Raw genomic sequence first — 13,741 nt, 5'->3', positions numbered from 1 at the left:
CCTGGTGCCACTGCGTGCCCTGCTCAGGCCGAGCCCACGACTGCAGGGGTGGGAGCCTGCGGACACAGCAGAGCTGGCTGCTACGTCGTGCTGCTCTGCCTGAGCCCAGGATGTTCCCCAGGGCACAGGCTGCCTCCCTTCCCCACACCCCAGGAGAAGGGGATGGAAGCAGAGGGCAGCCAGCTGCCTCGCCCCACTTTAGCTGTCCCCAGGTGACATGGGGCACGATTACAGTTCTGAGAAAAGGGAGTGCAGTAAAACAGCCCTGAAGATCAGAGCACCCCAGCTGCTGTTTGCTGAATTTCTTACCCCTGCTGCTGCCCTAGATGCTCCCTGACCCGAGCCAGGCAGCGAGAGCTCACAATGTGGCCTCTGTGCTCCAAGGGCTGCGAGGACGGCGGTGCCCTGTGCTCCCTGACGCTGCGGGGCCACCCCAGGACCAGGCACAGCACTGCCAGCGTGTGCTGCAGGGCAACGCATGACTAAGCATGGCAAGCAAAGGGGACAGGACAGATCAACCTGGTTTTTCAAATTTAAGCTTGGGAGGCACAAATAGGTTTTCCTGGTTCTCTGCTAACAGAAGGAAAACTCTAAGAAAAGTGACTTTGAGACTAATTTAGACCAAAGCTGTGTGTAGAGCAAGGGGAGAAAACAGCCCCACCCAGGGAGCGAAGCCAGGGCAGGAGCAGGAAGCAGCAGCAGTCACCAGGGGATCCCCGGCAGCACCCAAGGCCCCAAGGCCGCGTGCCACAGCCCAGCCCGAATCAGAGCAGCCCTGCTTGGTTCGCCCGCGGCCACGCTGGGTGAGCTGCAGGAGGCTCCGTGCTTGCCGTGTCCCTGCCGCAGAGGAGCCACAACGCTGTAGGAGGCAATGCTGAAGTTATTCAAAATGAAAAGTAATTGCTGCCTGCAGCAGTGCCAGCCCCACGCATGAGGGCCCGAGGGAAGGCTCGTACCCTGAGGGTTTGCTGCTTCAGCAAGCCCTCCCCGAGGCAGCACAGCCTGCAAGAAGGCTGACAGCAGCACGAGTGCACCACGGTGCAGCCCCCCTAACACTGCGCTGGCCCGCCCCGTGCTGGCATCCCAAGCCCTGCACCCAAAGGCGAGGCACCAAGGAGCAGGAAGGGCCCAGCAGCTCTCGAGGACGCACCCAGGCAAAGCAAACAGTGGGGGAACAACCCTCCGCTGGCACGGGGTCGGACTCCAGCACCACTGCCTTCCCCGCTCCTGCGCGCTGCCCCGGGGACACGCGTTCACCTCTGCCCATGCAGAGGGAGAACCGAGAGGAAAGGGCCCCAGAACCAGGCACAGCCCCGTAGAGAGCCAGCCAGGGCAGCGCAGAGCTGCTCAGTGTAGCCAGGAAAGGATGGAGATGACTTAGTAAGAGAAAACAAGAGGAAACAAAACATGGTTATATGGCTGCCTCAAAAAGCCTCTAAGCAGCAAGGAGCAGAGCTGAGCAGTCAGAACTGCACGTAAGGAGCATGGGCTGGGTTGGCCCCAGAAGCACCTAAAAATAAATAAATCAGAAACCCAGTAATGGTACAGTCAGAGGCCAGGCGGCCCCTTGCGAGACCGTGCAGACTTCTACAGAAACACAAGAGGTGACGGGGTCATTTTCTTGAGAAGAAAAATGCGTCCCAGAAGAGCCAAGCACGCTGGAGCCCGGTCAGAGGAGCCGGCTCGCGGCGTCTCGGTGCAGCTCCCCCGCCTCTGCTGCATCAGCAGCCGCCAGCTGCAGAAAGGACAAACTCTGCACCCTTCAGCTGTGGATGTTTGCAGGGATTAATCAGTATTTGCTCAACTGAATGCTTTGCGCAGAACCGTGTCGCACAACCAGAGTTCAACCCTACGCTGTGTATCTATAGAGGAACAGCCCACCCGGCCATCAGGGCCACGCTGGGAAGAACGAAGCAGGTTTTTCAGGGAATATCGTGTGGCTCAGCCACTAGATTCTTGTTGCCATAGCAAAAATCATTTATTTATTTGCTAGGATTTGAGCAGTAATGAGTAATAGAGTACCCAGGAAAGGGAAGCCAGGGTAAACATTGCCCAACAAGCCTAAATCTGGGTAGTCGCATGTAGCTTAGGAAAACAAAAAGGAAAAAAAAAAGGCAAGCCTGCTTCAGGAGATGCTGTCAGGACCTAGTCTGCACCCAGACCAACAGGAAAAGCACCCCCACATACAGAAACAGAACAGAAATAAAAATAGCCAATTTACAGGAACCTGCTACACGAACAATGAAGGTTGGCAGACACCAAGGTGGGAAAGTCTGTGCGCCTCTGCAGCTGATGAAAGGGCACACACCCGGTGGCTTCTCACAACCCACAGATATCAGAGCAAATCTCCACAGCAAACCATGGGGCTAATCTGCATCATTAGCTCCAGAAGCAAATTCTTTCTTGTGGCTTTTCTCCACCCATTAGCGCACTCACTTCTGGGCAGGTGTGGCAGAGCCAAAGCAATGTCAGTGCAGGGTGTTTTACACCTTGTGAACAGGAATGTCTTTGGAAATTCAAATCCTTGTCTTAAAAAAAGAGATTTGTTCTAGTCATTAAAAAAAAAAAAATCACCCTCTTCTTTAACCATGTTCCAGCAAGTGAGGGTCCACGTATGGCCTCCCCTGACGCAGGAACCGTGATAGGGCAGCGGCTGCTGCGTGGTGACAGGAGGGACATGGCAATGTTTCAGTGACGTGGTGATGCTACCCAAGCATTTGTAAGACACCAACACTTGCATAGCATCAGGAATCAAGAACTGCTCTTTTCAGGTACTAACCTCCCTCTAACCATTCTCTCTCTGAGCAACATGATCCTGAGATGACAGAATTAGGGACTGCACCGTCTCCTACAGCCCTAGGATGTGCATGGGCTGCCAACAAGCTGCTGGGTGTGATTTATGGCAGCTGGTTTAGCAGCTTTTCACGCCTGGTCAACCAAATGCCTCCTCCTTTCTCAGCAACACCAGCAGGAGGGTTTTGGTTGATACCTGCTGGGAGCATGGACAATTCAGAGTGATTACAAAAGAGCGAGTGACTGAAACCTCAAACAGGCATGAATAAAATCAGTGTTTTGAAGAAAAAAAAAAAAAAAACACTTTGCATTTCTGTACAGCCTTACATTGAGTTTTGTTTGACTACACTTTCAAACATTTGTTTGACTACATTGACTATTACATTTGTTTGACTACACTGGTAGTCAGAGATTTGGCCAGTGAAATGAGCACAAGACATCACTCCAGAGACCTGAGGCTGCAAAAGCAGACAGCTGGGCGTGCATCAGAAAACCTGCTGATATGCAGCACCCCACAGAGATCCACAAGAGCTGTCACCAGCCAGGCAGCAAAGCTCCTGGTGCACCAAGACCCATTCGGGCTGTAATGCAGAACATCCTCCACAGTCCATGCTGCCATGGGGGGCACTGGGCAAGTACAAATAACTGCCTGCAAGTCTGGAAACAGAGGGCAGAAGTAGACATTTCACAGCAGACAAAGATCCCCAAAGGGTTTTCCCTGGGCTTTCCATCTGACCCAGCACGAGCATTCTCGCAGATCAGCAAATTTAGCAGGAGGTGGCGGCGGCCCAAAGCTGCACCCTCTGCAGGGGCTTCGATCGTGACCTGCACTCAGTGATCTCCCACCTGGTGCACTTCTCTCTCTACAACTTTTAGATAAAGGATGCGTTAGCAATGAACTTATCAATGTGCCTGTACGCGACCTGAAACAGGGTTATGTGTCAGCTCAGGTTGTTGAATAACTCCAGGCACAAAATCTATGCATGGCAGCCTGGAACAGTACCCTGGGGGCTGCAACATACAGGCCAGCTTTTCAGTAGCATCAGCACATTAAAAAGGCATTGGCTGTCATTTGGGAGAAGATAAAGAGCTTTCCTTGACACAAGAAGAAAGGGTTTTTCCTTGACAGATGTGCCTAAGGATGGGGGAGATGCAAGATTTGGTTCTACCAGATTAACCCCATGTTGCTATGGCTGATGCACCCTAAACACACTCAAAAATTGTAGATGGTTCAGTTCTGCCACTCTGTACAAAACCAAAGAGCTCTGTTGGCTGCTCCACCTTAGGTTCACTTGATCATGCTTTTCTGAGAAGTGTTTTGTAAGAGCAACACTGAGTCCTCCTCAACGATTAACTGCATAACAGAGCTAGTTACTGAATAGAGATAGAAACACTAAAGATTTACAGCAGTACCACATCAGTGCAGTGCTGTGTTGCTGGCAAAGGAGAGATTGCCTCCAGGACTGCATCCCAGCTCCCAAGCCACAGGGCAAAACAAGAAAGTCTCCATTTACAAGGCAACCCACAAAGCCAGCTCTGTGTAATCAATATGCTGAAGCACATGGTAGATAGGAGCAATGCATGGAGATTCGAAATATTAAACTCCTTGTACAAGACACGGGGAAGTTTCAAATTCCTGATGAGAAGGGACAGAGTAGGGACAGTCCCAGAGAGCATGGCAGGGCAGACAGCTCTTGGTTAACTCTTCCCTTGACGGGTCAGCCAAGAAGAGACCCCAGCGCCCAACCACCCGCCGGGCAGCCGCATTCAAGCCTGACGTGGCACAAAGCAGCCATTCAGCAAAGGATCCCTTCATTCCTTCACACATCTGCAGACAGAGGAGCCAGAGCCCTCGACAGCTTAACAAGCAATTCAGCCCTTACTTAGCCCATAAGAATCGGGCAACTCTCTCTCTATATACAGCCCAGGTCTCGTCTGAATGCACAAAGAGAGCAGGCACTAACACGAAGCAATCAGTGCCAAGGCTTGGTGTCTTCACGAGCACTGCGTGAGAGGCACAGCAGAGGATCCTGCTCCAGAGGCAGCTCCGAGGCGATGCAGACAGCCTGTGGCTACAAAGCGGGGCAGTGTTGGGAGAGGCCACCCACAAACATTTCTGTGCAGCCCTGCCTGACCAGCACGGCCCGAACAAATGCTTCTGTTTCGGGGGAAGTGAACCTTCTCCAGCTGGAATGGGTCAGAGGGAGCATCATTTTCCAGGAATACAGAGAAGTCGGGAACAGAAGTAACTCCCACCCTTGCAAGGAGCTTATTCCAGACTTCAGGCCCAAAGGCTCCATGTATATGCTGCACGTCAGAGTTCACACCTCTCTTGCCCTCTGTCTGTACTACAACATGCAAAAGACGCTTCCTGGAAGAGAAATGACTAAGTGCAGCAAGTTCACCGTGGGGCTTACAGATGTGTCCTCACACCTGTGTTTTCACTAGCTGCAAGCTATGCAATTTCCCTAAGCACACAAGCGTTTTGCGCTCATACTGTCTTTGAGATGTTTTCCTCCAGCTTACTCATAGTCCATCAGATGCTGGTGAAACAGTAGATCCCTGCCAAATTCCCAGGATCAGCTGAAGGGCACTTCTCAGAAAACATCAGCACAGAGTTCCTTCATTCCAGATCTTCCCAGGAAGTTTACAGAAGTTTCTCGGTATGACACAGACACTTCACGTGACTTCCTACACAAACCATCCAGACGGAGATAACGGGACAGCCTCACGGCATACCCAGGCCCACTGCAGTCGCTGGAAGAGCCTGGCTTTGGCACTGGCTTTAGGATGGCACGGGTTTCCCTCGGCAGAAGAGTGCTGAAGCTGGGCAGCTGCACAACCCCAGGGTGCCCAGAGGTGGAGGAGGTGCTGCTGCAGCTCCCACTGAGATTTCCTTTACTGCCACAGAGGCTGGAAACTTGACGTTTTCTTTTCTGCAGCCACTTCCCACACAGCAGCTGACAGGCAGGACTTCTCCCCTCATCGGTCTGAGCGTGTGCTCCCTACCCTTTCTCAGGAACACCATGACCACATGCTGGAAAAAACAGAGTGCGTGGGGGGAACCCAAACCCAAGACAAGCTGAATACTTGAGATAGAGGGAAATTACAAACTATCTCCCATCTGGTGCATAGATTGAGGAAACCGATTAAGATAACGTTAGCCGTAATCCGCATGATCAGAACTCAGAGCACAAAGCGCTCCAAATCTCCTCTCGAGCTCTGGGGCCAGACTAAGCCCTGGGCACGTCCTACCCAGCTTCAAAGGCAGGCTCCTCTCTTATTTGCGTAAGAGTTTCTATTTTAGCTCTTCGGTCCCATTCATCAGGCTGCGGGCAGTGGCAGGAGATGGGAGGAAGCGCACTGCGGGAATTTGGGAGCAGCTTGGGCTGTTGCTGCTGCATGGGGCAAAGCCTGGGAGTGGCAAGGCCACAGAGAACCTCGAGCTGCAGAAACTTTCCCACTACTGAGAGGAGATAAACATGACTCATCTGCTCTGCCAGTGCTTTGGTACAGCACAGTACCAGCACTTGAAGCAGCTGGCAGGCAGCAAGGAAACAGAAAAAACAACATACCTCCCCACCGATGTCTCAGGTCCAGCTTGTGAGGTGGTTTAGACTACAACCACAGCGAGATCCTACAGTCTTCAGCCATCACCATCATAGTCTAAAATCAGCAGAATTAGAAAAAGGCAGGGAAGTAGCACCGTCCTGGTATCCTGCTCAGATCTGACTGCTGCTGGAAACCATCTCCACGCGGGAGGGACCAAGTCTGATCATCCGAGACATGTATTTTCTGAGCAGCACTTGTGACTGCTGACCTCATTTGCCAAAAATTCAATACATTCATGTCAGATACATACTGCAGTCCCTCCTTAAAGGCAGCAGATGTATTTCCATGACAAAGTACAGTCACGAGACAGAAAATGGCAAGATACAGGCTCTCCAAGAAGTTCAACAAAACAAATCTTCAACCCGAGCCCTCCAGAACACAGAGAGGGAATCTGCCAGGTTTTTGCAGACAGATTTCTGCTTCCACCACCAGGCTAATTTACTTGTGCTATACCTTGCGAAAAATACTGCAGGCAGTCACTAGTATTGAGATTCCACACTGTACAGACCTGCTCCAAACAGGTTTGGGCAACAGCTTGCAGTGTTCATCCCTGCCAGCATCTTGAGCCTACATCTGGTTCTCACAGGAGACCATCTCCAGCAGAAGTGAGCAGATGGAAAGCTACAGAGCAAGAAGTGCAGCAGGTTAGACCAACAAAACTGCTGCCCAATCCTGTCCATGCTGAAAAGCTGAGGGGTGTTTGCAGTAGTTTTTCCACAGACACTCAAGTGGGCATTTGCAAGCCACATTCAAGTTTTAAGCTGCTCAAAATGTTAGAAAATTGACCGTGCTAAAGCAGACATAAACTGTAAAACTCCATCTTCAAAGACAATTTTGCAGAGAAGCAGGGAGGCGTTAGGTTCCAGCTGTTTGGATCCCCCTAACCTTGTTCTTGTAAGCCCTATCAATACAAAGCTACAGCTCACCTCCCAGCAGTCAGCAAACAGCCAGCTGACAAGCAAAAAGTATTAACACCATCACCAATCTGATGCCTCTTGGCTCTCAAGCCCTGTTACTTACAGCATTTGGGTTGCCTGGCTTAGAAGTAACCTTTCCTGCAGGATCCTCGAGATGTACCAAGGTCCTGGAGAGGGCAAACAAACTGATGAGGGATGCACTTGAGGAGTGACAAGACCTAAGGAAGGAGCAGAGTCTGGACAACCTCTCTACGCACAGGACCTTCACGGCAGAGTCCAAGCTCCATTGGGTTGAGAGTGTGAAGCCTGGGGACTGACAACCACCCCTCAGCACCCCACTGGCTCGGCGGCTGGTAGTCCTTCCCCATCACTCGCTCCAACACGCCAGTCACATGTTCTACAGAAACTCAGATTTCTATCATGCCGACAACCCTACGTACGTTATTTTGACAGGTAACCAAACAAAGATTGGTTCTCGTTAGCTCATCCAAGCCAGATTTTATCCGCTGAGGTCCAACAGCTCCACATCCTGCAGCAAAGCCTTTCCTTCCTCCCGGGGCTGCCGTGCTCCCCTGGGACTGCTGCCAGGCTGAGATTTCTTTATTTCTTCTGTGATAGCAGAGGATGAAGACAAGCGCTGAACAGAGGTCACCAGCCGCGCTCTGCATCCTCTCTCCCATCCCCTGTTTAGAACACGGGTCAGCAGGTCTCCTTCCACCCCTGCACACGTATCCTGTCCTCACCGGCAGAGCTCAGCCAGCCTCTTCCAGCGACCGCCCAGCGCTCCACTGGAGCCCAAACATATCCGTTCAGGGCAGCAAACGTTCGCCTGGTTTTCCAGCTGAAGCCACACCTCTCGCTGTACCTGAACCACACTGCGAGGTCTCTTCAAATAGCCATGGAGCTGAAGGGCATTGCCGTGGCTGCAGGAGGACAAGAGCTCAAACTCCCTGCCCATACGGGCAGCCCACTCCCCACTATGAGCGCCACCGGGGCTCTGCCCTCCTCCTGCACGTCTTGGCCAGGGCCCATCTCACACAACCCCATGTTCACCACCACAGCCCTCAGGGAATGCCTGTCCCACCATGGCAACTCAAGAAGACTACAAAGAAGAGCTGGGAAAACTTTATTTTTCCCCCTAACACAGCCATAGCATTTCTCTCTACCCTTCACCAGCTCCGTATCTAGCTGGGGATGACAGCTCCAGCCCCAAAACAAACAGCTGCTTCGCATGCTTGAAGTGTCTGGAAGGAGCAATAAAGCTGTTTTCCAAAAGACCTTGAGCACCAGCAGCAAGAAGGCAGCGTCCTTCAGGCCACAGCCAAGCCAGGAGCAGGACTTGGCCCTGCAGCAGCTGCCGTGCCCCCAAGAGCCAGGGCTGGAGCTGCCGGCATGCAGCCCCCAGCAGCGCTCAGCCCACTCGGCCCATCCCCAGCACACCAGAGCACCCGCAGGGACACGGACAGAGCCAGCCCCATGTCACTGGCACCTTGGTGGCCACATGAAGGGCTCGGATGGCAGACCAGGAGGCTGAATTTCAGCATTTGAAGAAAAACATAACTTGTGTTTCCCTGAAGGATCAGCGTCCCTGCTGACACAACACCAGCCCCGAGGCCTGCCCACCCCCAGGAGCGCGGCACTCCCAGGCCGCTGTTTGTTTTGCCCCCATTCCTCCCACACCCCAGCAAGTGGATGAAGATTTTCAAGTAACCGAAGTCTCACTGAACACTGCTTTGCTGGCACACACAGACCTGCCAGCAAGCCCCCAGCTGGATTCAGACGTGAAGCTGCTGAGGCAGGGGGTGGCTGTGCCTGGGGGCAGCAGTCCCGGAAGGCCCTGGGCACCGCGTGCCAAAGCCAGCAGCAGGAGCGATGTTGATTTCACCAAACTACAGCTTCCAGCTCGCAGAAGGGTTTGCTTCTGCCCAATCCAGGCCAAAACCAAGTTTCTGCAAACCCCAGCCTATCTTTAAACAGAGCCCTCGGTTTTGGCTGGTTGCCTTGACGACACAGCAATCTCCTGGGAAGAAACCAAGGAATGTGGTCTAGTTCGAGCTGCTTCCTTTTCAGGCATCAACATGCAGCCTGATTATCCAGAGTAAAAGCCACAAACATCCTCTAGGTTACGAGTAAACAGAAATCTTTCCATTTGCTACTGCATCTTCTAAGTCCTGCCTACAAAGTCAAATAACATCCCACGCTTGCCACCTCTAGCGAGGGGAAATGAACAGAGAGAAAACCCCGGTCCTTCTCCCACTGCATCGCCACGTTTTACCCAGAAACTTAAGTCTCTATTTGCTTCTCCTTAGGCTGGACCTTATTTACTGAAGGGCTTACCCACTTATGTCAGCCTCAAACTCTGCAGCATAACAGGCAGTTCACTCCTTGCCTTTAATCTCTTTCACCAGAAGGCAGCACTTTCCACGAGCTCTCCCACAGGACAGCCCCTGCACACAAGTCAGTGCTCACCGCACTCCATTTTCAAAACACCTGCAGAGGGGCACAGTTAATGCCATTACACTGATAAGAACGGAGGCAGAGAAGCTCCGTGACCCATCCGACACCACACAAATCCAGCACTCAGCAGACAAAACAGCTGTCAATTTTCTTACAAGATGTTAATTGTCTTACAAGCAAGACTACTTGCTGCTCCAGCAGCAGCGTCCAGCACAAAGCAATCAGCTCCTCTGGCAGCATCATGAGTTGGGCACATCTCTGAGTTTTTCTACTCCATCCTCAGAGTACCCATAACTGTAACACATCTTGATATTTTCGCAGTTTATACCATGCATGTCACACAGGATTTGGTGTAAATCCTACTAATGCCCCAAACTGAACAGAGCAGAGCCAAGGAAACAGCTGGAACCAGCAGCAGCGTGGAGGTGTTTAGGAAGCAGAACAACTCCAGCCTGATTAAGAACTTGTCTGCAGGAGACAATGAAAAACTGCAGGAGCACTTAGCAAAAATCCACACCTGTGCAGATTTGCCTATTCTGATGCAAGGCTCTCGTGCTTCAGATTTGCCACCTGCCTTAGTCATGATCAGATTAATATACACAGTGTGCTACTATGAAGGAACTTAATAACATTAAGCCAAGAGAAATAGCACTTGCTGCCTCATTTCCAAATGAGATGCATCCTATTCAAAGGATTTCCTTGAATTATAATGCTCAGTGCCTCAGGCACCCATGTGGATTCAGTCCATCAAATATTTAGTTGAATTTAGGTAACGGAATGTCAAACAGCACTTCCCGCTATGGAAAAACATGTCACGCCGCAAGCCTAGAAATCGGGATTTGTAGTGACACGATGCCTATGCTGCCTGTCACCACGGTGTGCTGCTTTCTGAGCAGAACGATTCACGCCTACTTCTTCAGTTCAGCAAAATAACCCGCTCTTTCAACATGCCTGTGTCTTGATTGCATCCAGACACATTTCATCATGCCACACAAAGTTTAATTCCCAATTTAAGGCTCCCAAGAATCTAAACTAGATCCCAAGCACTGAGAAAACCTGGCATTTGCTCCAAAGAAACTTGGAGCACTTTAAGTCTCCTGGCTCTTCAGAGAAGAGCAGCAACCACACATGAGCAGACAGGTGGTATAATCATATCAAGAGGAGTTAAGTTGTTGCTGATCTCTTTCTGCCTAATAGAGACCTAATTCTTGAGCCTCTATCAATAGATCACTAATCTGGGGAAGACGCCAACATCACGCTGCCCATTGCACTCTGTAACAAGGCAGTGATAAGTGGGACTTCAACGCATGAGCAAAAACAGAGTGATGGACAGTCTGCAGCTATTCAAACCATGCAGCTCCTCTCAATTTGCTATATACCAGAAATATCTCCCTTTCTGTTATCATACCTCCAAGCAGCAATGGTAGGCAGTCCTGTGGTTATCATAGGTGACATCCCACTCCGACTTACTCAGTGGGACAGCGCCAACCCCACTCCCCACAGGCACGCCTTTGGCTCCCAAAAGGAGCAGAGCACAAAGCTTGCTGCTCATCTCCCCACCCAGCAGCTCACAGGACTGATTAAGCTACAAACAAAGCACTTGCCAAAAGCCAAGCCAAAAGCAGTAGGAAGCTACTTTTGGCCTCCCTGTTCAGAGCAGAGGCCCCCAAGGCAGTTACCTTCTTGCGGCGGGAGCCTGTCTTGCTCATGCAGGACCTCTCCAGGGACAGGTACCCACCGATCACTTCGATCTCATTGACGGTGGGGTAGCGCTTTTTATGGGACAACCCCGGCTGGGGCCCATCAGCGTTCTCCACAGCTTTGCCTTTTCCTTTGCTTTCTTCTTCCTCCTCCTCTTCCTCCCTCTGAAGCCTTCCACCACCATCAGTAAGAGTCTGCGGCCCCGAGGCAACGGGCTTCCTTTTGGGCACGACAGTGAAGGTATTGCCTCCCCTCTGATGGAGGCCAGGGGAGGCAGAGTGAGGTCTGTAGAGGGGCACAGAGGAAAACTCCATCTCCAGGTCAGGGCCAGCTCCTCCAGGCTGATCCGCCAAGTTCCCAGTCCTCGTGGCCAAGTTGACCCTGGGGGAGAGTTCCCCGCTGTCTGGCTCCACAATGTCATCGATGTAAGTCACAGGTACCAACGGATCCAGAGGCGCCGGCAGGGAAGCGACAGGCTCTTCCTGCTTTGGAGCGGAAACCCTCGGGGGCTCTTTCTGTACCTTCTGCTGCGAGGACAGTGGCGGCCTCGCTCCCGTGCTCTGTGCCACGGGCCGAGCTGGGCTGCCCTCCCGTCGGGGCACGAAGACGAAGGAGTTGCGCGAATTCAGGCGCAGCTTGGCCAGGGCCTGCGCTTGCAGGTCGTGGGCAGGGATGGCAGCCAAGTCAGGCTTGGGGGCTGGGAGGATCTCAAAGGAGCCCCCAGCCCGGGGGGCAGACGCAGAGAGCGGCTGGGTGGCACTGGGGGCCAGACTGGCACTGGGTGGGGGCAACACAGCCGCTTCGACCTCCTCCGGCTTTGGCCTCCTGGCGTTGGCAGCGCTGGTGGATGGCACTGTCGGCCCCTTGGGCGGCACGCTCCGGCCGGTGGGCTCGGGAACTCGGTCAGCAGGCTTGGGGACACGGCCGGGGGGCTCAGGGACACGGTCGATGGGCTTGGGGACATGGCTGGGGGGCTCGGGGACACGGTCGATGGGCTTGGGGACATGGCTGGGGGGCTCAGGGACATGGTCGATGGGCTTGGGGATACGGCCGGGGGGCTCAGGGACATGGCCAGCTGGCTCGGGGACACGGCCGGTGGGGGGCAGACCCCGAGGGGTCACGGTGAAGGAGTTGGAGCCAATCTTGTGGAGGAAGCAGTTGGCCTGGGGAGCCGCGGCCTTGGGGACACCCAGCGGTGCCTGGGGGGCGAGTGGGACCGCCTGGGGGGCCGCAGCCCTGGGGGACACCGGGGCCACCTGGGGAGCCGGGGGCTGGGGGGCGGCAGCCCGGGGGGACGCCGGGGGCAGGGGGGGTGCCGGCAGCGGCTGGGGGGTGGCGGCCCGGGGGGGGATCGGCAAGGGCACGGGGGAGCCCGGTGCCGCCGGCGGGGGTCCCGGTCCCGTCTTCGGCGCCGAGGCTCGGGGGGAGCCCGGTCCCTTCGGGGGAGCCGCGGCTCGGGGGGAGCCCGGCCCCGGCGGGGGAGAACCCGGCCCGGCCCGGGGGGGGGCGGCGGCGGCGGCGGGCCCGGGCAGCGCCTCCCCGCCCCGGCGGCGGCGGCCCCGTGGTCGCTGCCCGAACTTCTCCAGGAGGCGGCTGACGGTGCCCGGCTCGGCCGCCTCGGGCGTCTCGGCCGCCTCGTAGATGAAGACCTGCTCGGCGCGGATCTCGGCGAGCGCGGCGCCCTGGCGGGCCAGCAGCTCCCGCAGCGGGTCCGGGCGGCGCCCTGGCGGGGAGGACGAGGAGGAGGAGGAGGAGGCGGCGGCGGCGGCCGGCTCCCGGCGTCGTCCCGGCAGCGAGTCCCCGTCGGCGAAGCAGGAGGCGGCGGCGGCGTCGGGCTGCGACTCGATGATGAGGATGTTGTCGGCGCGGATGGTGCGGATGCCCGGCACGGCGCTGTACAGCTCCAGCAGCTGCTGCAGCGGCCGCGCCGCCTCGGGGCCGTGCCCGGGCAGCCCCTGCCGCAGCCGCCGCCGCTCGCTCTCCAGCCGCATGAAGGGGTTCTCCCGGAGCGGGCCCAGGCTCTCTGCCACCACCAGCCGCTCGCCCATCGCCGCCGCCGCCGAGCCCCGCGCCGCCTGCCCGGCCGGGGGCTCCGCCTCGCCGCCGGCCGCCCCGGCCAGCTTGGCCCGCTTGCGCTCCAGGATCTCCCGCTTCCAGGCGGGCTGAGCCCGCGGCCCGGCCCCGAGCGGCGGCGGCGGCTCGGCGCTGCTCATGGCGGCGGCACAGGGGGCACTGCCGCGCCGCGGCCGCCGCCTCCGCCC

General features: G+C 55.1%; 1 protein-coding gene across 2 annotated transcripts in view; it reads right to left on the bottom strand.

The window, feature by feature from the left end:
* TPRN (taperin) overlaps positions 1-13,741 on the bottom strand; it is a 21,193-nt gene extending 7,452 nt beyond the window's left edge. For both annotated transcript variants that reach the window (XM_082775404.1, XM_082775405.1), the window contains exon 1: positions 11,459-13,741. In XM_082775404.1, the coding sequence (XP_082631530.1) occupies positions 11,459-13,693 (2,235 nt within the window). In that variant the 5' untranslated portion in view covers positions 13,694-13,741. The remainder of the gene's footprint in view (positions 1-11,458) is intronic.

The sequence above is a fragment of the Aythya marila genome (genome assembly GCF_965140915.1).
Source record: "Aythya marila genome assembly, chromosome: 19".
NCBI classification, from domain to species: domain Eukaryota; kingdom Metazoa; phylum Chordata; class Aves; order Anseriformes; family Anatidae; genus Aythya; species Aythya marila.
This window is presented reverse-complemented; position numbering and strand designations above follow the sequence as displayed.